The sequence below is a fragment of the Theropithecus gelada genome, chromosome 11 (assembly GCF_003255815.1).
Source record: "Theropithecus gelada isolate Dixy chromosome 11, Tgel_1.0, whole genome shotgun sequence".
NCBI classification, from domain to species: Eukaryota; Metazoa; Chordata; class Mammalia; order Primates; family Cercopithecidae; genus Theropithecus; species Theropithecus gelada.
This window is the reverse complement of record NC_037679.1, coordinates 64,024,230-64,049,397: the sequence shown is the minus strand read 5'-3', so window position 1 is coordinate 64,049,397 and position 25,168 is coordinate 64,024,230. Positions and strand designations below refer to the sequence as shown.

Here is a 25,168-nt window from a genome sequence, read left to right as displayed (position 1 = left end):
AGGTCTTTGGACACGTAGCATATTTATTCTGTCAATATTTTCTCAGTTAAGAGTTCATTTAACTGGATTGTGTTTGAGTTGATTCATTGGCTTGCTTCTGATGTATCCTTCTTCCAAATAAAAATTCCTTTAAAAATTTATATTAATTTTTTTTGGGAGGCTGGAGTTGAGGGTTGTGATTCTGAGAACAAAATCAGTGGCTCTGGGTCTGGTTTTATTTCAAAAATTATTTTAGAGGTATTGAGGATTTATTATATAGAGGATTTATTCAATGTATCTGTTATTTCTTCTGTAGGCTTAAACAAATCCTTTACAAATGTTTAGGCATGTAGAAACTTTAGGATTGATAAATGTTATGACATTATTCTTTTCTATCAGTGGGCAACCCTAGAACTGAGCAATTGTTTTATGGAATCAGCTAGCTTTGAGGTATCAGTAGCTAAACTGTGTCTGTGATGTCTCAAGCGCTCGTGTTTGTGCAGATAATTCAGGACCATCCAGTTTACAGCAATTCAGTGTTACTGACATGACAGTTAATTGTCCTTTCACCTCTCTTCCATGTTCCCCAACTTGTTAAGAAAGTTTGACATCACTGTCTGTTTCCTAAATGAAACCTATGTGAGTTCTTCAATTCAGTTTCAGTGGAAAGTTTCTAGGTTTAGCAAAAAAGTCAAGATTTTTCTTAGGAGCTAACTTTTCTTATTTTTAATTTTTTTTTAATTTTTACTTTTTTTTAGATGGAGTCTTGCTCTGTTGTCCAGGCTGGAGTGCAGTGGTATGATCTCGGCTCACTGCAACCTCTGCTTCCCGGGTTCAAGCAATTCACCTGCCTCAGCCTCCCAAGTAGCTGGGACTACAGGTGTCTACCACCATGCCCAGCTAATTTTTTGTATTTTAAGTAGAGATGGGGCTTCACCCTATTGGCCAGGCTAGTCTCGAACTCCTGACCTCAGGTGATCCACCTGCCTTGGCCCTCCAAAGTGCTGGGATTACAGGCATGAACGAACTACCATGCCCGGCCAGGAGCTAACTATGTATTTTAGCAAAAAAAAAAAAAAAAAAAAAAAAAAAAGGGAGATACTTTCAGATACTCTCATTCCATTTTAGAGGTGAACCTTTAAAAAAAAATAGCAAACAGAAACATAGAGAGGAGGTATACAGAAAAAATGAAAAGAACACTTGCAGAGTGGCAAAAGTAAGAATATATAATGACCATAAAGAGTCAATTTCTGGGTGTGTCTGTATGTGTGTGTGAGTGTGTGTGTGTGTGATAGTACCATGGATTTTAGTATGTTTATATAAATATACATACCTGCTCAACAAGTTGGGATTTTCAACTAAATGAAATAATTACTGGTAATAGATTGCATTAGAACTTCTTCTTTTATTGTTGTGGAAGAAAACAAAATGTTAAACTCCAATTTAATACCTTCCTTAGTAATTAAGAATGACCTGTGTCTCCTGACTCTCAGCTCTGCTAGATTTCCTAAGCATTGTTATTTAACTTTTGCAATGGAATAGAATGCCTCTTTCAGTGCAATAGGCAGAGTTTCTCCAAGATTCTGGTTTGGTAAATCCACACACGTACAATATACTTCATTTTCTTTACTTTTTTAAAAAAGCAATTTTATGGCTGGGCACGGTGGCTCATGCCTGTAATATCAGCACTTTGGGAGGCATAGGCAGGAGGAAGTGATCACTTGAGGCCAGGAGTTTGAGACCAGCCTGGGCAACATAGCAAGACCCTGTCTCTACAAGATATTTTAAAATTAGCTGGGTGTGGTGTCTTGCACCTATAGTCCTAGCTACTTGGGAGGCCAAGGTGCAAGGATCACTTGAGCCCAGGAGTTTGAGGCTTCAGTGAGCTATGATTGTACCATTGCACTCTAGCCTGAGTGACAGAGCAAGAACCTTTTTTATTTTTGTAAGTAAAGTTGAATTCATAAGGAGCGTCTGATCTTATTTTCTTTTAAGTCAATGATTCCCTGACATGACTCTATAAACCAGTGGTAAACTATGACAAAGCTCTCGCAGGAAACATGAAATGAACTTTTCCATAAATCTAAATGTGTTCGGTGAAAAGGACTGCCCTTTAGTCTGAGATTTTGTCCTTTCTATATTTTGGTGTTAAAATGTATACTCATTTTTTAGGAAAAGACTGTTTTATGACTTTGTAAAATTTCGGAGGAAATTTACGTTTTTGAGATTCAAATGTTTGGAAGCCAGTGTTTTAAAACTCCTTGACCATAGACCGGAACCTTTAAGTGCTCAGTATGTCAGAGAGACTCTTCTAAACTAAAATGGATAGGAATCTATGGGTCAGATTACTTTTTAATACATACACTTTTTAAGTTAGCTTTTGTTAGATTATGCTGTGGTAATAAACAATTCCAAACTCTCAGTGGCTTTCCGGGAAAAGCTTTATTTCTTTCTCCTGTTGTGTGTAGCCTGTGGATTGATGTGGGGTGGCTGTGGTCGCTGTATCTCTCCATGTGTCTTTGTCTTGGGACCCAGTCTGAAGAAGCAACAACTGCCTAGGACATGCCATTCTCATGACAGAAAGAGACATAGCTGAATTGTTTCTGTTTGTAGGTGTTGCTGCTGCTCTTACTCTGTTGGCTAAAGGGAGTCCCATGGCCAAACCTGATGCTATTGCAGATGAGGAAGTATAATTCTCCTATAGTCCCTGCAAATAACATGGCAACAGGTAGGGACAAGAATCCTCCTGTAGGAGGGGAGCAGTAATGGGGAGTAATAATAACATCCATCACAGTATCAATCACATTGAAGCAGTCTTGTATATGCCCAATTTGAAAAACAATAATAAGCACTAGGTACCCACCACCAAACTTAAAAAATATAACCAATACCTTTGGAACCTCCTGAGTGCTTTTGTATCACTTCACCAAATGTAAGCACTCTCTTGAAATGTGTGTTTATCATAACCTTATTTTTATATTACGTTGTATTGATATGCCACAATTTATCCTTTCTCATACATTAATTCCTTTTTTTTTTCTAGTATGAATAATGCTACCAAGAACATTCTTTCATGTGTCTTCCGGCGTACAGTGTGTATTTCCTTAGGGCAGGGATTTAAGGATGGAAATGCTGGATTGTGGGGTCCATGCCTCTCAGTTTCGGTAGATAATGCCAAATTGTTTTCCAAAGTGGTTTTGGCAGTTTATACTTGCACAAGTAGGGCTGTGTGCATTACCACTGCCTACATCCTTGTTCACGCTTGAAAGCCTGATAATATCAAATGTCTGGTATATTAGGTATAAATCAGATTCCTTTTTGAATGTATCAGGAGGTGCTTCTCAAAGTAACACAAATCCTTTGGGATACCATTTAAAGTGCAGATTTCTATTCAGGAGGTTGAGTTGGGATGAGAGCTGACTGAGGTCTTGCATTTCTTAGTCTCCCAGTTGATGCCATGCTATTGGACGCGAGACCACACTTTGATACCAAGAATCTAAGGCACTAAATACAGTCATGCATCACTTCATGAAGGGCTTAACGATGGGAATAAATTCTGAGAAATGTGTTGTTAGATGCATTTCATTGCTGTGTGATCATAGAGTATGCTAACGCAAACCTAGATGGTAGAGCCTACCACACACCAAGGCTGTATGGTATGGCCTATTGCTCCTAGGCTACTGTACAGTAACATGCTGTACAAACCTGTTGTTACACAATGGTATTTGTGTATCTAAAAATAGAAAACGTATAGTAAAAACAGTATAAAAAAATAAAAAATGATACACCCGTATAGGACACTTACCATGAATGGAGTTTTCAGTACTGGAATTTGCGCTGGGTGAGTTAGTAAGTGAGGGATGAGTGAATGTGAAGGGCCAGGACATTACTGTGCACTACTGTAGACTTTATAAACACGCTTAGGCTACATAAAATATACAAAAATAGTTTTCTTTGTTAATATTAAACTAACTCTAGCTTACTGTAACTTTTAATTTTTCATTGTTTCAATTTTAATTTAAATAATTGTTTAGAGGCAGGGTCTTGCTGTGTCATCCACTGGGGTGCAGTACACAATCGTAGCTCACTGTAATCTTGAACTCCTGGGCTCGAGGAAAACTCCTGCCCTGGCCTCCCAAAGTGTTGAGATTACAGGCATGAGCTGCTGCACCCAGCCTGTAACATTTATACTTTATAAACCTTAAATATTAAAAATATTGACTCTTTTGCAATAATACTTAGCTTAAAACACACACACATTGTATAGCTGCACAACGTATTTTCCTTCTTTGTTTCCTTATTCTATATACTTTTTTCAATTTTTGTTTTTTTCTTTTACTTTTTAAAACTTTTAAATTAAAATCTAAGACACACACTGATATAGTTTGGCTCTGTGTCCCCAGCCAAATCTCATCTTGTGGCTCCCATAATTCATACGTGTTGTGGGAGGGACCCAGTGGGAGGCGACTGAATTATGGGGGTGGATCTTTCCTGCGCCGTTCTCATGAGAGTGAATGGGTCTCACGAAATCTGATGGTTTTCAAAAATGGGAATTGCCCTGTATATACTCTCTCTTTGCCTGCCACCATCCATGTAAGATGTGACTTCCTCCTCCTTGCCTTCTGCCATGATTATGAGGCCTCCCCAGCCACGTGAGTCCAACTAAACCTCTTTCTTTTGTAGATTGCCCAGTCTTGGGTATGTCTTTATCGGTAGCATGAAAATGGACTAATACACACACACGTTAGCACAGGCCTCCATAGGGTCAAGAACATCACTATCACTGTCTTCCACCTTCCATCTTGCCCCACTGCAAGGTTTTCTGGGCCAGTAGCACACAAAGGAGCAGGTATACATGCTAAAATAATATAAAAGGTATAGTATAGTAAATACATAAACCAGTAACAGAACCATTATTTATTATCATTGGCAAATATTATGTACTATATATACGTAACTGTCTGCGTTATACTTTTATATGACTGGCAGCACAGTAGGTTTATTTATACCAGTATCACCACAAACGTGTGGCTAATGCCTCATGCTATGACATACATTTTGACAACTTTGATGTCACTAGGCAACAGGAATTTTTTTTTTTTTTTTTTTTTTTTTTTGAGACAGAGTCTCGCTCTGTTGCCTAGGCTGGAGTGCAGTGGTACGATCTTGGCTCACTGCAACCTCTGCCTCCTAAGTTCAACCAATTCTCATGGTTCGACCTCCCGAGTAACTGGGATTACAGGCATGTGCCTTCATGCCCAGCTAATTTTTGTATTTTTACTAGAGACAGGGTTTCGCCATGTTGGCCAGGCTGGTCTCAAACTCCTGGCCTCAAGTGCTCCGCCTAGCCCAGCCTCCTAAAATGCTGGAATTACAGGCATGAGCTACTGCGCCCAGGCTGGCAATAGGAATTTTTGAGTTCCATTATAATTTTATGGGACCACCATCATATATGTGGTCCATTCTTGACCAAAATGTTACGCAGTGTATAACCGTGGTCAGAGTGGCCTTTGTGTTGTCTGCCCGTAGCACCTAAAGAGTCTTTGGAACAAGACCAGTAAATAACAACATTTGTTACATCCAATTGAATCTAAGATTTTTGAATCATGCTTCATCTTTTTATTGACAGTACATGAGCAATTTAGATAATTGTTAAATTTTATTTATTTTTAATAAGTAATAACTATATATGATATGTAATGTGATATTTTGATCTATGTATACATTATAGAAAATATTCAATCAAGATAACTAACATATACATCACCTCACTGACATCATTTTTTTGTGTGTGTGTGGTGAGAATATTGAAAATCTATATATATATATTTTTTGGCATTTTGAAACATAGAATATATTATTAACTGTGGTGAACATATAGTGCAATAGATCACCAAAACTTACTCTTCCAGGCCAGGCGCGGCGACTCATGCCTGTAATTCCAGCTCTTTGGGAGGCTGAGGAGGGCGGATCACCTGACGTCAGGAGTTTGAGACCATCCTGGCTAACATGGTGAAACCCCATTTCTACTAAAAATACAAAAAATTAGCCGGGCATGGTGGCGTGCCCCTGTAATCCCAGCTACTCAGGAAGCTGAGGCAGGAGAATTGCTTGAACCCGGGAGGTGGAGGTTGTAGTGGGCCAAGATTGCACCATTGCACTCCAGCTTGGGCAGCAAGAATGAAACTCCTTCTCAAAACAAACAATAAACCAAAAACTCTCTCTCCCAGGAACTAAAACTTTATACCCTTTGATCAACAACTTTCCTTTCCCCATTCCTCCTCCCCCCCACCACCCATTGTAACCACCTGTCTACTCTCTGTTTTTAAGATATCAACTTTTTCAGATTCCACATAAGTACAATATTTTTCTTTCTGTGCCTAGCTTATTTCAATTAGCATAATGTCCTCTGGTTCTACCCATGTTGTCAAGAATTACAGAATTTTCTTACTTTTTAAAGCTGAATAGTATTTCATTGTAGTTTATAAACCACATTGTATTTATCGATTCATCTGTTGATGAACACCTAGATTGCTTCCATATCTTGGATATTGTGAACAATACCGAAATGAACATGGGAGTGCAGATAGAATCCCAAGCCACGATTTTAACCACTCTACTTTCTGTACCTGTTGTAGATGCTCTTTTTTCTTTTTCTCTAAACATCTCTCTTGTACAAATATTGGCTGTTAAGGAATAAAGTAGTGGATCTTTTCTTCTAAGCATTTGTTGCTTTATAGTTTACAAAGAGAGTCCAGAATTTAAACCTAAGCCATGTAAGTTTCTGAATAGCTTATATTGAAGTAAGAATACTAGGAGTTCTAAAGACACTGGTTCTTCCCCACTATGCTACTGTTAGATTAGTATAACTTATTAAAGTAGCTAGAGATAAATATCTCAATGGCACTCTTTAAGCACATTAAAGCCAGTGGAAACTGCCCAATTTTATTTCTTTTTTTAAAAAATTTACTTTTTTTTCCCATTTATTGATGGATTGATGGATAACAAATACAGAACAAATGATTTTAATTTTGTGGTATATATGCACAATGCCCATTTTAAATCGACCATAAAACTTAAACAATTTTTTTTTTTAGTAGCTTTACGAGTACAAGTAGTTTTGGGCTACATGGATGAATTGTATAGTGGTGAAGTCTGGGATTTTAGCGCACCCATCACTCAAGTAGTGTGCATTGTACCCAACAGGTAGTTTTTGTCCTTTACCCTCCTCCCACCCTCCCCCTTTTTGAGTCTCCAGTGTCCATTATACCCCTCTGTATGCGTTTGCATACCCATAGCTCAGCTCCTACTTAAAACTAAGAACATGCAGTAGTTGGTTTTCCATTCCTGAGTTACGTCACTTAGAATAATGGCCTCTAGCTCCATCCAAGTTGCTGCAAAAGACATTATTTTGTTCTTTTTTTATGACTGAGCAGTATTTCATGGGGTGTGTGTGTGTGTATATGTATATATTTATATTTATGTTTATTTTCTTTATCCACTAATTCATTGATGGGCACTTAGGTTGGTTCTGTATCTTTGCAGTTGTGAGTTGTGCTGTAATAAACAGATAAACATATGTGTGCAGGTGTCTTTTTGATTTCATGACTTCTTTTCCTTTGGGTAGATACCCAGTAGTGGGATTGCTGAATCGAATGGTGGTAGATCCACTTTTAGTTCTTTAAGAACTCTCCATGCTGTTTTCCATAGAGGCTGTACAAATTTACATTCCCACCAGCAGTATGTAAACATTCTCTTTTCACCACATCCGTGATAACATCTATTGTTTATTGACACTTTAATAATGGCAGTTTTGGCTGGGGTTAGGTGGCATTTCATTGTGGTTTTAATTTGCATTTCCCTGATGATTAGTGATTTTGAGCACTTTTTAAATATGTTTGTTGGCCATTTGTATGTCTTCTTTTGAGAAGTGTCTATTCATGTCATTTACCTACTTTCTGATGGGATCGTTTGTTTTTTTCTTGCTGATTTGACTTCCTTGTAGATCCTGGATATTAGTCCTTTGTGGTCTGCATAATTTGCAAATGTTTTCTCCCATTCTGTAGGTTGTGTTTACTCTGGTGATTGTTTCTTTGGCTCTGCAAAAGCTTTTTCATTCAATTATGTCTCATTTATTTATTTATTTTTATTGCATTTGGTTTTAGGGGTCTTGGCCATAAGTTCTTTGCCTACACGAATGCCCAGAAGAGTTTTTTCCTAGGTTTTCTTCTACAATTTTTATGGCTTTAGGTATTAGATTTAAGTCTTTAATCCATTTGGAGTTAATTTTTGTATATGGTGAGAGAGAGGGATCCAGTTTCATTCTTCTACATGTGGCTGTCTAATTTTCTCAGCACTGTTTATTGAACAGAATGTGCTTTTCCCAATTTATGTTTTTGTGTGCTTCTTGAATATCAGTTGGTTGTATTTGGCTTTATTTTTGGGTTCTTTATTCTCTTCCTTTGGTCTATATATCTACTTTTATACCAGTATCATGCTGTTTTGGTTACTATATATATATTTTTTTTCTTCTTTTTGAGACAAAGTCTCACTGTGTCACCCAGGCTGGAGAGCAATGAGGCAATTACAGCTCACTGCAGCCTTGACCTCCAGGGCTCCAGTGCTTCTCCCACCTCAGCCTCCCATGTAGCTGGGACTACAGGTGCACACCATCACGCCCAGCTAATTTTTGTATTTTTTGTAGAGACAAGGTTTTGCCTTGTTGCTCAAGCTGGTCTCCAACTTCTGGGCTCAAGTAGTTCTCCTGACTCAGCCTCCCAAAATGCTGGGATTGCAGGCATGAGCCACTGCACCCTGCCTACTATATCCTTATAGTGTAGTTTGAAGACAGGTAATGTGATGCCTCCAGATTTGTTCTTTTTGCTTAGGATTACTCGCAAAGCTATTTTGATTGTAATTCGTTATTCAGCAAGAAGAGTTTATAACAGGTGATTTATTTAGTTAAAGGAAGAAAGTTTAAGGAATCCTTAAGGAGATAATAGACCTTGTCAATAAGCAAGCATTGAAATAACTGATAATTATTCATTAACCAGATAAAAAGAAGGATAAAATTTTTAAAAGCCCACATTTTCCTCAATGCACGATGGTGATATGTGGTCTGTGGCATATACTTGTATCAAGGTCATTCCTGGCACTTTCAAACTGCGTTATTTAAAAACAGAAAAAAAACCCAGCTGTTAGGACAGAAACATGACTCAGTAGCTTAAGCAATGAAGGAGATTTATTGGCCTATAGTTGGGAAGAACAGGAGTGGAGTGGGTTTTAACTAAATGGTATAGAGATTCTAATTATGTTGTCAGGACTCTCTCATTACCTCAGCTCTGATTCCCTCTTTCTGTAGGTCCTCTTCTCATGTAGATGGCTTTCTTCCAAGTGGTAGTGATGGTGGTGGTGGTAGAGGGAGCTTTGTGAGGAGGAAGACATAGTGACAGAAAGTTTCAGAATTAAGTCATTCTAAAGGAAAATGAGAACTTTCTTCCCGCAAAGGCCTTCCCCTCTGAAATAGCCCTGTAAGTCATTTATTGTTTGTTTAATCAACTGTTTCCTCCGTAGCCTTTATCACAAATTATCTCCTTTATTTAATTGCTTACCTAATTATTGTTTTTCCTTCCAACTGCAAGGTAAAATCCATCAGAGCAGTAACTGTGCCTATTTGTTTCATTACTGTAGCCCCAGCATCTAGTAGGCACTCAGGAAATAGTAAGCAGCAAATATATAAAATTCCAGGAAGGGACTCAGATCCTCTTTGAGCCACTTGACATTATTGTGGTCTGCAGGGTAGGGTACTGTGATTGATATACCTACTAGAATCTCATGGAATAGGGAAATGGATTTACCATAGGTAATGGAGATAACATTAGCTAAAGGAATTGGGAAAAGATGCTGAGCAAACAACAAAAAATATCTGTCCACCATATGTGTTTTATGTCCTTTAAGCACAGTTTCTTTTTTTTTTTTTTTTTTTTTTTGAGACGGAGTCTCGCTCTGTTGCCCAGGCTGGAGTGCTGTGGCCGGATCTCAGCTCACTGCAAGCTCCGCCTCCCGGGTTCCCGCCATTCTCCTGTCTCAGCCTCCCGAGTAGCTGGGACTACAGGCGCCCGCCACCTGGCCCGGCTAGTTTTTTGTATTTTTTTTACTAGAGATGGGGTTTCACCGTGTTAGCCAGGGTGGTCTCGATCTCCTGACCTCGTGATCCGCCCATCTCGGCCTCCCAAAGTGCTGGGATTACAGGCTTGAGCCACCGCGCCCGGCCAGCACAGTTTCATATTTTACCCAACTACCTAGTCTGATGTGTAATGTTATGCAGATTCTGCACTGCATGAAGGAGTTTGCTGAGGGGACAGAGCGTGGGCTAAAATCCAGCCCAGAGCTCTACTTACAGGGCTTCCTTTTTCCAGGAGGCACTCTGTTTTTAATTTTGTACACATTTGGATGGTCTCTGTGTATGGTATCCTTGGTTGAGTATCCGTCTCTCCATCTAAACTTCTGAATAGCTTATACTAAAGTAAGAATACTGGGAGCAAAAGTATGACCTGAATGTGTCTGTGCATCTGGATCCCACCGGCCAGCTCAGTGTTGACTACGTGCTTAGCCATGTTTGCACATATTCTGAGAGATGACTGATCTTGGGAAATTCTGAGATGACTGGTCTTGGGAAATTCCCCCTTGTTTTCTTTCTCTCCTCTCCATTTTTCTACCTAGTTTTGATAGTCGGTCAGGTTTTCAAAGCACAGATTTTGAGCTTTCTGGACTTTAGAATGGCTGAATGGTGACACTGTCATCTTTCTTTCTTGTTTACCTACATTTCTCTGCATTTCCATTTTGATCATCCTGAAAATTCTGCATCAGGAGGAAGAAGTTTCCTATCACTGGTCCTCCTGTGGAATAGAACTGTCTTATAGCTCAATCCCTTTGGGGTTTGTTTTGCATTTTATTTGATTAAAGATCTACTGGGGCAGCGAAATACTCACTACTTTTTAAAAAGGTAGATGAGTTCAAGGAACAGACACCCACTCCATCTAACTCATGTAAGGCTGCAGGGGATCTCCTAAGTTCCAGATGTATAGCTCAGCCTTTCATTACCTGGAAGGCTCTCTGCCCTTTTCTCTCTTTCTGGGACTACAGGGTTTCATCTCTGCTTCACTCTGGCCATTGGTTTCATTAATCTGATTTTCTTTTTTCTTTTTTTCGAGATGGAGTCTTGCTCTGTCTCCCAGACTGGAGTGTAGTGGCACCATCTTGGCTTACTGCAAGCTCTGCCTCCCCTGTTCACGCCATTCTTCTGCCTCAGCCTCCCTAGTTGCTGGGACTATAGGTGCCCGCCACCTCGCCCGGCTAATTTTTTTGTATTTTTAGTAGAGACAGGGTTTCACCGTGTTAACCAGGATGGTCTCGATCTCCTGACCTCGTGATCCGCCCGCCTCCGCCTCCCAAAGTGCCGGGATTACAGGCATGAGCCACTGCGCCCGGCCAAATCTGATTTTCTTTAAACACCAACTTTCTCTGTATACTGGCCAGCCTATAAGTGGCAAAAATGGGAACTGGTGCTTAATCTACTCATCAGAGTCTCAGTTCAAGTCCACAGGAAGTCTGCACCATAATCATCACATGGAGAAGTTAAAAATAAAAAATTTATGGGCCTCAAACAGACATTCTGAGTCAGTAGGTCTGGTGTCCTGGAATCTATATTTTAAGAATGTTCCCCAGAAGGAATTCCCAGATCCCAGACCTCTCCGTAATCACAAGAGAGAGGAAAGGAAAGTGAGTGAGTGATAGAATTGATGAGCCAGGCCCTACACCCACTTATGTCCTACATAGCCGCTTCTCTTTCTCCCTTTGCCACTCCTTGCTATTGATCTTCCTATCCAGAGAGGAGCTGGATATTCTAAGACATTGGAAACAAATACTAAGGAATATAGTAGTTTTCATGAAAAGCAATAGTAGCAGCAACAATTCTCAGTCTAGCTTGGCAGAAATGCAGTCCAGTTAGGTGTTGGGGCCACCCATCCCTTATCAAATCAGTGCCATTTGTTTGGTCTTGGATGCTCTTAGAAGTATAAGACAGGTCTAGGTGTTTCTGAGAAACACCTGATAGCTTGGAAAGCCTTGCCAGCTATGGCAGCAATTGTCAGGCTGTCTCCCTGGTCAGGTGGTGGGTGACCTTGCAGCTTCAGTGCCCATCACTCTTTGATGTGCCACAGTTATGTGTTCGTGTCTCTTAGTTCAAAGTCTTCAAAGAGACTCTAGTCACTGAATGGCCAGCCAGTCAGGGGCCTCCCCTGGGATTATGGGCCAGAGCAGACTGAGAACCATTAATGGACAAAGCAGGGCATAAATAAGTGCATTACAAACTTTCTTCTGGCTGGCTTGCAAATGGAGGTTTAAATGAGTATTTGTAATTTCTTTTTAGTTTTGTTATTCCTAAATGAAAGAAGGATTATATTCCCAAATCAATTATAATGAGTTTTTATATCTCAGAGGTACAAATATGACTCCAGCCTCATTTTATATGTGAAATAAATGCCCTATATAGTATTCAGGATACCTACCAAGTGTTTTTATAGTAAACATCATCCTTGTCTCTTCATGTCTTAATAATAAAATGTGTATTATATTGTAAATAAAGTAATATGGTTTATTATTTAATGTTTAAAGTATAATGCCATATATCTTACTTTTGTAGTGTACTAACATATGCAAAGGGTGTAGCAATTTGATTCTGAGTCCTTGCAATAGTAATAAAAGCCATTACTTTATTTAAAACATTTGTCCACTGTGGGATTTCAGAGGCAGTTGAAGACCTTATGTGGATATTGATCGCAGAAAGTATGCAAAGATAAGAAATACTTTTAACCAAGACTGAGCACAAAAATAGCTCTGTATTATATTTCTGTACACAAAGAAGTTGTATGGCACAAAGTAGTTATGTTTTAAGCCCACAAAGTATAGTATCAGTACCTTAGGGTTGGTTTAAGAATGTGTATGTTTAATACCTTTGTAAGAATTTAAGTATCTATCTTGATGCTGAAACTATCTTGTTTATCTGATTTTTAAAAATTATTTGTTTTTCCAGATCCAGTCCTTCTGTGGAACGTCTGAACATCTTTCATTAGTGGAAATATTTTCTACACAATGAAGTCAACAACTTAATTTAAACCAGTGTTCGTGTGGTTCTGATTCATCTGCTGTGGTTCACGAAGCTTGAGATCTGAGGAGTACAGGGTCTTTTGCGATGACAATATGACTAATAGTAAAGGAAGATCTATTACCGATAAAACAAGTGGTGGTCCAAGTAATGGAGGAGGTTTTGTAGATTGGACTTTACGTTTAAACACAATTCAATCTGACAAGTTTTTAAATTTACTCTTGAGTATGGTTCCGGTAATTTACCAGAAAAACCAAGAAGACAGGCACAAAAAAGCAAACGGCATTTGGCAAGATGGATTATCAACTGCAGTACAGACTTTTAGTAATAGATCTGAGCAACACATGGAGTATCACAGTTTCTCAGAGCAGTCTTTTCATGCCAATAATGGGCACGCATCATCAAGCTGCAGCCAAAAGTATGATGACTATGCCAATTATAATTACTGTGATGGAAGGGAGACTTCAGAAACCACTGCCATGTTACAAGATGAAGATGTATCTAGTGATGGTGATGAAGATGCTATTGTAGAAGTGACCCCAAAATTACCAAAGGAATCCAGTGGCATCATGGCATTGCAAATACTTGTGCCCTTTTTGTTAGCTGGTTTTGGAACAGTTTCAGCTGGCATGGTACTGGATATAGTACAGGTGGGTTTTCATCTTCCCTTAACTTTGCTGTCTTTTTTTGTTATTCCATTTCTGTTTAAAATGCTTTTTGTAGGTTACTACTCTCAAACATTTACTTTAGATTTAATTTATCCCTGGTAAAATGAACAGATGCCAACTCTGGGAGAGAATCTATTTCTATGTGGGAGTTTTTCTTTTTCGCCTTTAGAAATTCTGAAAGAATAGTTATTCTGACTATAAAGTAACTCTTCTCTACAGACCCCAAAATAGCTTGGTTAAAAGAAAAACTTCCCAAAATGTTATATTTAAATACTTTCTTACTTTTAAAATAAAAGTTAATATATACTCATTAAATTGAATTCAAACATTAGAAGGTATTAAATAAAACATGAAGTTTCTCTTATTCCTTATCTCCAAATCAAAACTCTCCTCCTCTGCAGAGATTACCATTGTGAAGTGTTTGTTGTATACACTTGCAGGCTTTTTTCTGTGCTTACATATATACATAAGAGAGTTTTTTCAAAAATAAAAATAAAATGTTATATATATTTTTCTGCAACTTATTTTCATTGCTTGGTAATACATCTCTCCAAATTGGTACACAAACATTTTCTGCATTTTAAACTGAGTGCATGATATTCCATTGAATGTATATACCAAAATTTAGTTACTCCTTCTTCCTTGTTGGTGCTGTAATAACTATCCTTACAAATATGAGGATATATATTCATATAATAATATTTTCATAGGCTAGATTTAAAAACAGCATTATTGGATATTAGGGTATGTATTAATATCTATGTTTAAAATTTTGTAGATACTGTCAAGTTGCATTCTAAAAAATTTGTACCAATTTATACTCCTACTGTCAAAATATAAGTACTTTTATTTTTTCATGTCCATATCAACATTGGGTATTTATTTTATTTCTTTTTTTAATTGAGACAGGGTCTCCCTGTGTGGCCCAGCTCACTACACCCTCAACCTCCTGGGCTCAAGTGACCCTCCCACCTCAGCCTCTTGAGTAGCTGGGACTGCAGGCACACTACACCTCACTAATGAAAAAAAATTTTTTTGGGGGACAAGGTCTTGCTGTGTTGCCCAGGCAGGTCTCAAACTCCTGGACTCAAGCAATCCTCCCACCTTGGCCTTCCAAAGTGCTAGGGTTTATAGGTGTGCACCACTGTGCCCAGCCAACATTGAGTCTTCTTGATCTTTTTCATATTTGCCAAATGGCAGGAAAATGTTATCATGTTTTAATTAGCATTCTTTATTATTGTTTAGCATATTGTCATATGTTTATTGGCCATTCTTTTTCTGTGAATTGTTTTTGTATCTTTTATTTTTAAAATTTATGTGCTCCTTATTGATTTGTAGATATTCTCGGTTTTTTTTGTTTTGTTTTGTTTTGTTTTGTTTTGTTTCGTTTCGTTTTAAGGCAGAGTCTAGCTTTGTCGCCCAAGCTGGAGTGCAGTGGCATGATCTTGGCTCACTGCAACCTCTGCCTCCCAGGTTCAAGTGATTCTCCTGCCTCAGCCTCCTGAGTAGCTGCGACCACAGGTTCACACCACCATGGCTCGCTAATTTTTGTATTTTTAGTAGAGATGGGGTTTCACTATGTTGGTTAAGCTGGTCTCAAACTCCTGACCTCAAGTGATCCGCCTGCCTCTGCCTCCCAAAGTGCTGGGATTACAGGTGTGACCCACCATGTCTAGCAGATTTGTAGGTGTTCTTAATGCCTTGTGGTTACCAAATACCTATTACATAATTATCTTTCTAAAGTAATAAATTGCCAAAATTTGGCAATTCTGTCAGTTTTTGTTTATCAGTCATAGAAATGGAAAGTATTAGACATATTATACTGTAATGTGCTCTTATCTTTCATTGTTTTTTTCCCTAAAGGAACCTCAGGTTATTTGTGACTCTAAGATGCTATTCAAGAGGTAATATTTTTATCTAAATGAAAAATGTACATAGAAACATTTTTCCACCATCAGTTAGAGAAAGGATATGAGAGGAACTGTATTGCAGTACATTAAAGTTTTAAAAAGATAATAGTACCAAAGAGATATCAAACCTCCATTCACTTGAAATATAATTGTTGTAAGTTCTTATAGTAGTATCACAGCTGTGACAATAGATAGACTAGTTTTGGTTGGGATTTTTTCTTGAGATACCAATTATTCTGAAGAAACACTTAGTATTTAACTATAGAATGGTAACATCTATAGGACTAAGGTGTTAGAGTACAGCTTAGCAGAATATTTACATAGCTCATTGTGTATCTGGAGTAATGTTGACTTACTTTCTGATACTGAGAGAACAGCACACATGTAATTGGAAAAAGTTCCTTTTATGATTTCATGAACTTTTACAGTGCTAGCCCTAAGGATTTTATAATGTTAAACTTTAGTGTTAAACATTGTAGAAACATAATATAAATATTTTTAAATATTTTATTTGAATGTGCTCTTTTAAACGTTTTAATTGAAATGTAATACATCTAGAGTATACAAAATACAAAATAGATCTCAGTGAATTTTCTTAATAGAAACAACTGTATAACGATCAACCAGCTCAAGAAATACAATTTTGCCAGTACTACTTCTTTAGTCCTCCTTGTGCCTTCTTCCAATTGCTGCACTTTGTGTCCCCATCACCAAAGGTAATCACTAATCTGATTTTCTGGTAAGCACCTCCTTGCTTATCTTTATAAGTGTGTATCCCTAAACACATAGTTTGGTTTTACTTGACTCTTTATAAACTATATAATGGAAGTATAGAACATGTTTTTGTGTGTGTGTGTGGCTTTTTTCCCCTCCACATTATATAAATTTCATGAAACTGTAGTTTATTTCCATTGCTGGATAGTAATCCATTATATGGATATACTATACCACAATGTATCTATTCTGCTACAGATAGACATTGGGAGCAATGGTGCTTCCAGACTCTTTTTTTTTTTTTTTTTTTTTGAGACAGAATTTCACTCTAGTTGCCAGGCTGGAGTGCAATGGTGCAGTCTCGCCTCACCGCAACCTCCGCCTCCCAGGTTCAAGCGATTTTCCTGCCTCAGCCTCCTGAGTAGCTGGGATTACAGGCATGCACCACCAAGCCTGGCTAATTTTGTGTTTTTAGTAGAGACGGGGTTTCTCCCTGTTGGTCAGGCTGGTCTTGAACTCCTGACCTCAGGTGATCCGCCTGTCTCAGCCTCCCAAAGTGCTGGGATTACAGGCGTGAGCCACCACACCCGGCTGCTTCCAGACTCTTAATGCACATGTTCATGAAATTCTTTTGGGTATGTATGTAGAGATGGAATTTCCAGGTCTTAGGATATGGAGATACTCAAATTTAGTAGATGTCATATGATTTTCCACATTGGTTGTACGAATTTACAGTCTAATTAGCAGAGTATGAGAGATCTCAATACTCTATATTCTTATTTCTACTTGGAATCAGTAGTCTTTTTACTTTTAGAAATTCTGGCACGTATGGAGTGGTATCTCATTGTGGTTTTAATGGAGATTTCTGTGATGACTAATGATGTATACTGACCATTTGGATATTACTGGTAAAACTTTTTTTGTCCATTTTTCTATTTGTTTTTCTTATAGATTTATGAGAGCTGTTAGTGTTTTTCTTATAGATTTATAGGAGTTATATTTTGGATATGAGGCTTTTAGTGCTATATATTAATACCTTTTCTCTCCTCTGTGGCAGAAGTTCTTAATTTTGAAATAGTTCTTTTCCTTCTACTTTTTTATAGTTTGTATTTTATGTCTCTTGTCTAAGAAATCTTTCCATACCCTGTGGTAATTAAGATACTCTATTGCATTACTTTGTTGAAGCTTTGTTGTTTTGCTCTTACATTTAGATCATTCCCTTCCTGGAATGGATTTTTGTGTAGAGTATGAAATGAGGCTTATGTTTGGTTACTGGTTTCTTGAGTTTTTTGTATTTCTTCATGGTTCAGTAGTCGTATGTGTCCAGAATTTATCCTTGTTGCACGTTTTGCAATTTGTTGGCATATAGGTGTTCATAATAATCTTTGATGATTCTTTGTATTTTTGTGGTCTCAGTTATGAATCTTTTTTCATTTCTGATTTTACTTATTTGGGACTTCTCTCTTTTTTTCATAGTCTAGCTGAAAGTTTGTTGATTTTTTTTATCTTTTCAAAAAATAACTTTTCGTTTAACCCATCTGTATTTTTTAGTCTGAATTTCATTATTTCTGCTCTGATCTTTATTATTTCTTTTCTTCTACTAATTTGGGGTTTGGATTGTTCTTGCTTTTCTAGTCCTTGGGGTGCATTGTTAAGTTGTTTATTTGAAGTCTGTTTTTTTTTTTTTTGAGACGGAGTCTTGCTCTGTTGCCCAGGCTGGTGTGCAGGGGCGTGATCTCGGCTCGCTGCAAGCTCCGCCTCCCAGGTTCACGCCTTTCTCCTGCCTCGGCCTCCCAAGTAGCTGGGACTACAGGCACTTGCTACCACACCCTGCTAATTTTTTGTATTTTTAGTAGATAGGGGATTTCACCGTGTTAGCCAGGATGGTCTCAATCTCCTGACATCGTGATCCACCTGCCTCCGCCTACCAAAGTGCTGGGATTACAGGTGTGAGCCACCACGCCTGGCCTCAATTTTTTCACATAGTATTTATTGTTATAAACTTTCCTCTTAATACTGCTATTGCTGTATTCCATAGATTTTGGCATGTTGTATTTTCATTTTCATTTGTTTCAAGAAAATTTTAAATCTTAAATTTCTTTCTGAATTTCTTAATTGACTCATTGGTCACTCAGAAGCATGTGGTTTAATTTCTATGTGTTTGTGTAGTTTCTGAGGTTCATCTTATTGATTCTAGTCTATTGAATTTGTGGAGAATATTTTGTGGCTTAAGATATAATCTATTCTGGTAGAATGCTCTGCGTGCTGATGAAAAGAATGTATCTTCTGTAGCTGTTGAGTGAAATGTTCTCTAAATGTCAGTTAGGCCTGTTTGGTCTAATGTGTGGTTTAACTCCAGTGTTTCTTTGTTGATTGTCTGACTGATCTGTTCATTATTGAGAGCTGAGTGTTGAAGTCCCCTACTATTATTGTATTGTAGTCTGTCTCTCTCTCTTTAGATTTATAAATGTTTGCTTTATATACTTAGAAGCTCTGGTGTTGGGTGGATATATATATAATATATGTATTATATATGTAATTGTTATGTCTTCTTGCTGAATTGACCCCTTTATCATTCATTATACAGTGGTCTCTCTCTTTTACTGTCTTTGATTTGTAGTCTATTCTATCTAGTATAAATATAGCTACTCCTTGCTCTTTTCTTGGTTTCTAGTTGCATGGAATATATTTTTCTACTGCTTCACCTCCAGTCTAGGTGTATCTTTATAGATGAAGTGGGTTTCTTGTAGGCGGAAACCTGGGTATTATTTCTTTACCCATTTAGCCACTCTATGCCTTTTCATTGGAGAACCGAGTAATTTACATTCAGTATTATTATTGATAAGTAAGGACTTACAATTGACATTTTGTTGCTTATTTTCTATCTGTTTTGTAACTCTTCCTTTCTTACTGTCTTCCTCTGTGATTCCTTTGTGTTTTTTCTCTAGTTGCATATTTTAATTTGCTGCTTTTTATTTTTAGTGAATAAGTTATAGATTTTTACACTGTGGTTACCATAAGGCTTAACAAAAAATCTTATAATGTTATTTTAAGGAGATGACAACTTATCTTAGATCACAAAGAAAATAGTAGAAACAAAGAAAAAACTAAGAAACTACACTTTAACTCTGCTCCCTCCATTTTGACCTTTCGTTATTCCAATTTTCACATTTTTATATTGCCTGTTTCTTAACAGGTTGCTGTAGCTATTATTGTCTTTGATAGATTTGTGATTTAGGCTTCATACTAGAGTTATGAGCAGATTGCACACCGTAATTACAGTATTAGAATATTCTTGGTTTTGCAGTGCACTTAATTTTACCAGTGGATTTTATATCTTCAAATGTTTTCTTTTTGCACATCGGTGTTTTTTTCTTTCAGGTCAAAGAACTTCCTTTAGTATTTCTTATAAGACAAATCTAGTGGTGCTGAATGCTCCCAGCTTTTGTTTGTCTGGGAAAAACTTTCTCTCCTTCATATTTGAAGGATAGCTTTGCTGGATATAGTATTCTTGGATGGTAGCTTTTTTTTTTTTTCCTTTCAGCATTTTGAAAATGTTATTTCACCTCTTTCTGGCCTGTATGGTTTCTGCTGAAAAGTCTGTTGCCAGATGACCTGGAGCTCCTTTATATGTTATTTCTTCTTTTTCTCTTCCTGCTTTTAGAATTCTCTCTCTGACTTTTGAGATTTTATTATTATATGCCTTGGGGTAGTCTTATTTGGGTCAAATCTGGTGTTCTCTGACCTTACTGTATCTGGATATTTATAGCTTTCTCAAGTTTTGGAAAGTTTTCAGTTTTTATTTCCTTTAATAAGCTTTCTATCTCTTGCTCTTGCTCAACTCCCTCTTGAATACGAATAATTATTATATTTGGTCTCTCAAGGTAGTTTTTTATAGGTTGTAGACAATCTTCGTTTCTTTTCTTCCTTCTTATTTTTTTAAGAGACAGGGTTTCTTTCTCCCAGGCTGGAGCCCAGCTTCAAATTCCTCGGCTCAAGTGATCCTCCCACCTCAATTCCTGAGTAGTTGTGACCACAGGCATGTGACACCATACCCAACTAATTTTTTTTTTTTTTTTGAGATGGAGTCTTGCTCTGTTGCCCAGGCTGGAGTGCAGTGGTACAATCTTGGCTCACTGCAAGCTCTGCCTCCTGGGTTCACTCCATTCTCCTGCCTCAGCCTCCCTAGTAGCTGGAACTACAGGTGCCCGCCACCATGCCCGGCTAATTTTTTTTTTTTTTTTTAGTAGAGACGGGGTTTCACTGTGTTAGCCAGGATGGCCAATATCTTGGTTATGATATTGTACTGTAGTTTTGCAAGATACCATTGGGGAAAAACGGGGTAAGGGTTACATGGGATCTCTCTGTATTAGTTTTTTATAATTGCACGTGAGTCTACAATTACTTCAAAATAAAAAGTTTAATTAAAAAAAAGTAATGTGTGTACCTGGTTAAGCATATTTAAGCAGTATGAAAGCATAAGTGATGGAGAAAAAAGTCTCTGCTCTGCAGTATGCACCCTTACCCTGGGCCCTTCCATAGAAATGACAGTTTTTATTTTATTTTTTTGTATCTCCTTCAGCAGATATGCAATGCATGCATTTGCATTAATATGTGTATTTTCTAAAAAACAAAAACCAAATAATTCTCTATAATGTAGCTCTTCACTTTGATCTTCTTAATTTGTCTTAGAGCTCTTTCAATGTAGGTACACACAGATTTACCAAATTCTTCTCAGACAGATAATGCACTTATATAAGGATGTATCATAATCAATCTGCCAAGTTACCTTATGAAGGGGATTTTAATTCCCTCAAATCTTTGACTGCTATGAACAGTGATGAAGAAGAGTTATTATATGGGTGTGTTTTTGAACTCATATGCAAGTTTGTTTTTAGGTCAAATTCCTAGAAGTAGAATTCTGAGTCACAATTATGGTTATTTTACGTTTGATCAGTATTATCAGATTCCACCAAAGAAGTTAAACCTTTACGTTTTCACAAGCAGTGCAAAAGAGTGCCTATTTCCTTATACTCTTAGCAAAAGTATATTTTCCAACATTTTGATCTTTACCAACTCATCAATGAAAATTTTTCACCTTTTCATTTGTATTTCTATAATTATGATTGAAGGTAATTTTGTCGTATGTTTAAAAGTGAATAGGTTTATTTTCAAACTAAGTTTAAATGACAATAAAATTTTTTCCATATATAAGGATTTGGGGTATGTATTTTTTTTAACTGCATAACCTTCTTTTACCAATTAAAAAATGTTCTCTGTCATTTTAAAGTTAGGAGTCTATAGAAGTGTTCTTTTTTTTTTTTTTTTTTTTTTTTTTTTTTGAGACGGAGTCTTGCTCTGTCGCCCAGGCTGGAGTGCAGTGGCCAGATCTCAGCTCACTACAAGCTCCGCCTCCCGGGTTTACGCCATTCTCCTGCCTCAGCCTCCCGAGTAGCTGGGACTACAGGCGCCCGCCACCTCGCCTGGCTGGTTTTTTGTACTTTTTAGTAGAGACGGAGTTTCACCGGGTTAGCCAGGATGGTCTCGATCTCCTGACCTCGTGATCCGCCCGTCTCGGCCTCCCAAAGTGCTGGGATTACAGGCTTGAGCCACCGCACCCGGCCAGAAGTGTTCAACTTACTATTTTTAATTTTCATTTTTGTTTATTCTTGTGGATTTAAACAGATTTTTAGGTGTTAAGTCTAGTATTTATGTAAGTAATCTGACATTATGTTTGACTTGTAGATGTATACCTCAGTTTCTGCATTGATGCACGTGCAAAGTTAGGTATGACAAGAAGTCATACTTTTGGGCAGGTTCATAGCCCCAGAGCACATGCTGGATCATGGTGAAATTTGTAAGTAAGTGAACATTATTTTTTAAACTAGCTGCCTCAGCATTCCCTCTTTGAACATTTTCTGCATTATGTCCTCTTGACAGGAAAATTAACTGACAATGCATCCTGGTCTTACAGCTAATAAACACTCAATTATTAATATGTGCAGGCACAGTCATGAGCAGAATCTTCTGAGGTGGTACAAGTATGTCCATATTTTAGATGCAGAAAGTAAAGCAGAATTTTGCGCACATCACACAGTACGTTGTTCAGTCAGAATTTCAGGGAAGGTGATCTGACTCTAGAGCCCTTGCTGTTGACCCCTGTGCATACTACTTCTCGCTCTTCTCGTAGTTCCCAGTTGTGTGTCAAGACACCCCAGGGTTACTGTGGGGTATTTTAAGTTTTCGAGGGAAACGCAATGTCTCCTGGATGCACTGCAGACTACTAGCTCAAAGTGGCTTAACATTTCAACATTAGATCACATGCCATTTCTTTGGATGATATGTCTTTGCAAAACTGTGTTTTCAGTAGCACTGTGATAAAAAGCAGGAGTCACACAAAAATCAATATAAGACAGGAAATGAGGGTGACAGTTTCCAATTCCAACATTTAGAAGTTGTGCAGTGCCCAACACGTACGTATATCCCATTAGTAAACAATTGTGGTTGTAAAAAATGACATAAAATACTATTTTTTTCTTTCAGTTTACCTGTATAAGTTCCTCAAATGGTTACTAAAATGTTAGGAAATAAATATTTATTAAGTTGTTCGGACCTAACTGCTTAATACATAGGATTGTTAGGTATTCTTTTTGTCCTAAGGATGCTATGAAAATATTTCTCAGATACTAAGCATGCCATGAACTGAGAAAGTTTGGGAACTTCTGCAAGCACATCAGGTGGTGGCAACTTTTTGTGTGTGTGTGTGTGTGTGTGTGTGTGTGTGAGAGACAGAGTCTCACCCTGTCACCCAGACTGGAGTGCAATGGCGCAATCTCAGCTCACTGCAACTTCTGCCTCCTGGGTTCAGGTGATCCTCCTGCCTCAGCCTCCTGAGGAGCTGGGATTACAGGCACACGCCACCATGCCAGCTGATTTTTGCACAGATGAGGTTTCACCACATTGGCTAGGCTGGTCTTTGAGTTCCTGACCTCAAGTGATCCATCTGCCTCGGCCTTCCAGAGTGTCGGGATTACAGGCGTGAGCCACTGCCTGACCTGGTGTTAACTTTTGAATGATGAGGTACATAAATTTGGAAAGGAGAGCTTTATATCTCATACAGGGTTGCAGCCTGCAAGGTGGCCATTCTGACAGGCTGGGAAGCATAGCCTCTAGTCAGAAGCCAGAAACAGACACTTCAAAGGAGGGGAAAAAGGAAATAGGAATTTATGCTGAGTGGGGTGGCCAAATGTACATATTTAATATTCTGTAAGAGGAGTCATGAATATTTGTAAAAGGAGAAATGTGTGCATGTGCAGTGGAACTTCATACCTCTTCAAGAGTTGCATGTAGACTGGCCAGAACCACTCTGTGATCGGTGGTCTCTTATCAGGAAGGAGTGCTGGTCAGTTGTTTTGTTGAAACTACAAAAGAGGGTGGAAGCAGTCAAGATCAGCAGTGGAGTCTTTTGAAAAGGTTGATTTTTGTTTAGCCCTTAGGGAAGAAAGCGTTATGTCAGTTAACAAGGGAAGGGGTATAATGGGATGTGGTTGTTGATCTCCCATGCTGTCCTGGCCGATAACTCAGTTTTCAAGATTATTCTGGGGCCCCTCTTTGCTGTGTGGGGGTTCTTTCAGTTGCTTTGGGGGGATTTGGATTTTTATTTCTCACTAGTATGGAGAAAATAATGGAGAATTTTTTAGCACAATATGGGAAATCAATAATTCATAACTCTTACTGTTGTCACACCAATGCTAAGGTGTTAAGTATTTCGTAGTAATTCTCACATAAGTATTTCAGTTGAATTGAATGTGGAAAGAATAACCAAAGGGAGTAACCTATAGGCATGCATTCTAGCAGGTCTAAATCGTGATGGCATGTGATGCTTTCATGGTGCAACAACCAACACAGAAGACTTCTGTGACCAAATGTATGGGGGTTTTACCCCACACACTAGCAAGCAGTCAGTTATGCAGCAGACACTGGCTGATGCAGAATTAGTGTTCTCCAATTCAATTCTGACATTAACTATCCAGAGGTAGCATCAGATCCCTCAGGTTGAGGGCTCAGTCCAAAAGACTGTCTACCTCTTGAGATACCAGATGCAAGTCCTGGCCTCCAGAATTTCTGACCAACTGGCTTCAAGCTGGGGTTCCCATGATCTCCTCTTTGGGTTTGATTGGTCTGCTGAAGCAGCTCACAGAACTCAGGCAAACACTTATGTTTACCTGTTTATCATTAAGGATATTACAAAGAATACAGATGAAGAAATATGTAGGGCAAGGTATGGGGGCAGAGGCACGGAGCTTTCATGCCCTCCCTGTGTGCTCCGTCATCTAGGAACTTCCAAATGTTCAGCTGTGTGGAAGCTCTCCAAACCAAGTCCTTTTGGACTTTTATGAAGCTTCATGATGTAGGCATGACTGATTAAACCACTGGTCATCAGTGGTCAACTTAACCTTCAGTCCCTCCATCCTCCCCAAAGGTGTTTGTGTGGGTGTGGTTAGTTTGAAAGTCCCAGTCCTCTAATCATGCCTTGGTCTTTCTGGTGACCAGCCCCCATCCTGAAGCTACCTGGGGCTGCCAGCTGTCGTCAATCAGCATACACAAAGACATCACTTTGGAGATTCTAACGATTTTAGATATATGCCAGGAAACAGGGTTGAAGACCAAATATGTGCTTCACGGTATCATAGCAGGTGCCATAAAATGATGACCTAGGTAAAAGGTATTCT

The 25,168-nt window shown here is 38.3% G+C and overlaps 1 protein-coding gene across 1 annotated transcript in view; it reads left to right on the top strand.

The window, feature by feature from the left end:
• Positions 1-25,168, top strand: part of SLC41A2 (solute carrier family 41 member 2) — a 138,389-nt gene that overhangs the window by 17,882 nt on the left and 95,339 nt on the right. The window contains exons 2-3 of the mRNA XM_025402449.1: positions 9,341-9,509; positions 13,073-13,794. Of these exons, the coding sequence (XP_025258234.1) occupies positions 13,240-13,794 (555 nt within the window). The 5' untranslated portion in view covers positions 9,341-9,509; positions 13,073-13,239. The remainder of the gene's footprint in view (positions 1-9,340; positions 9,510-13,072; positions 13,795-25,168) is intronic.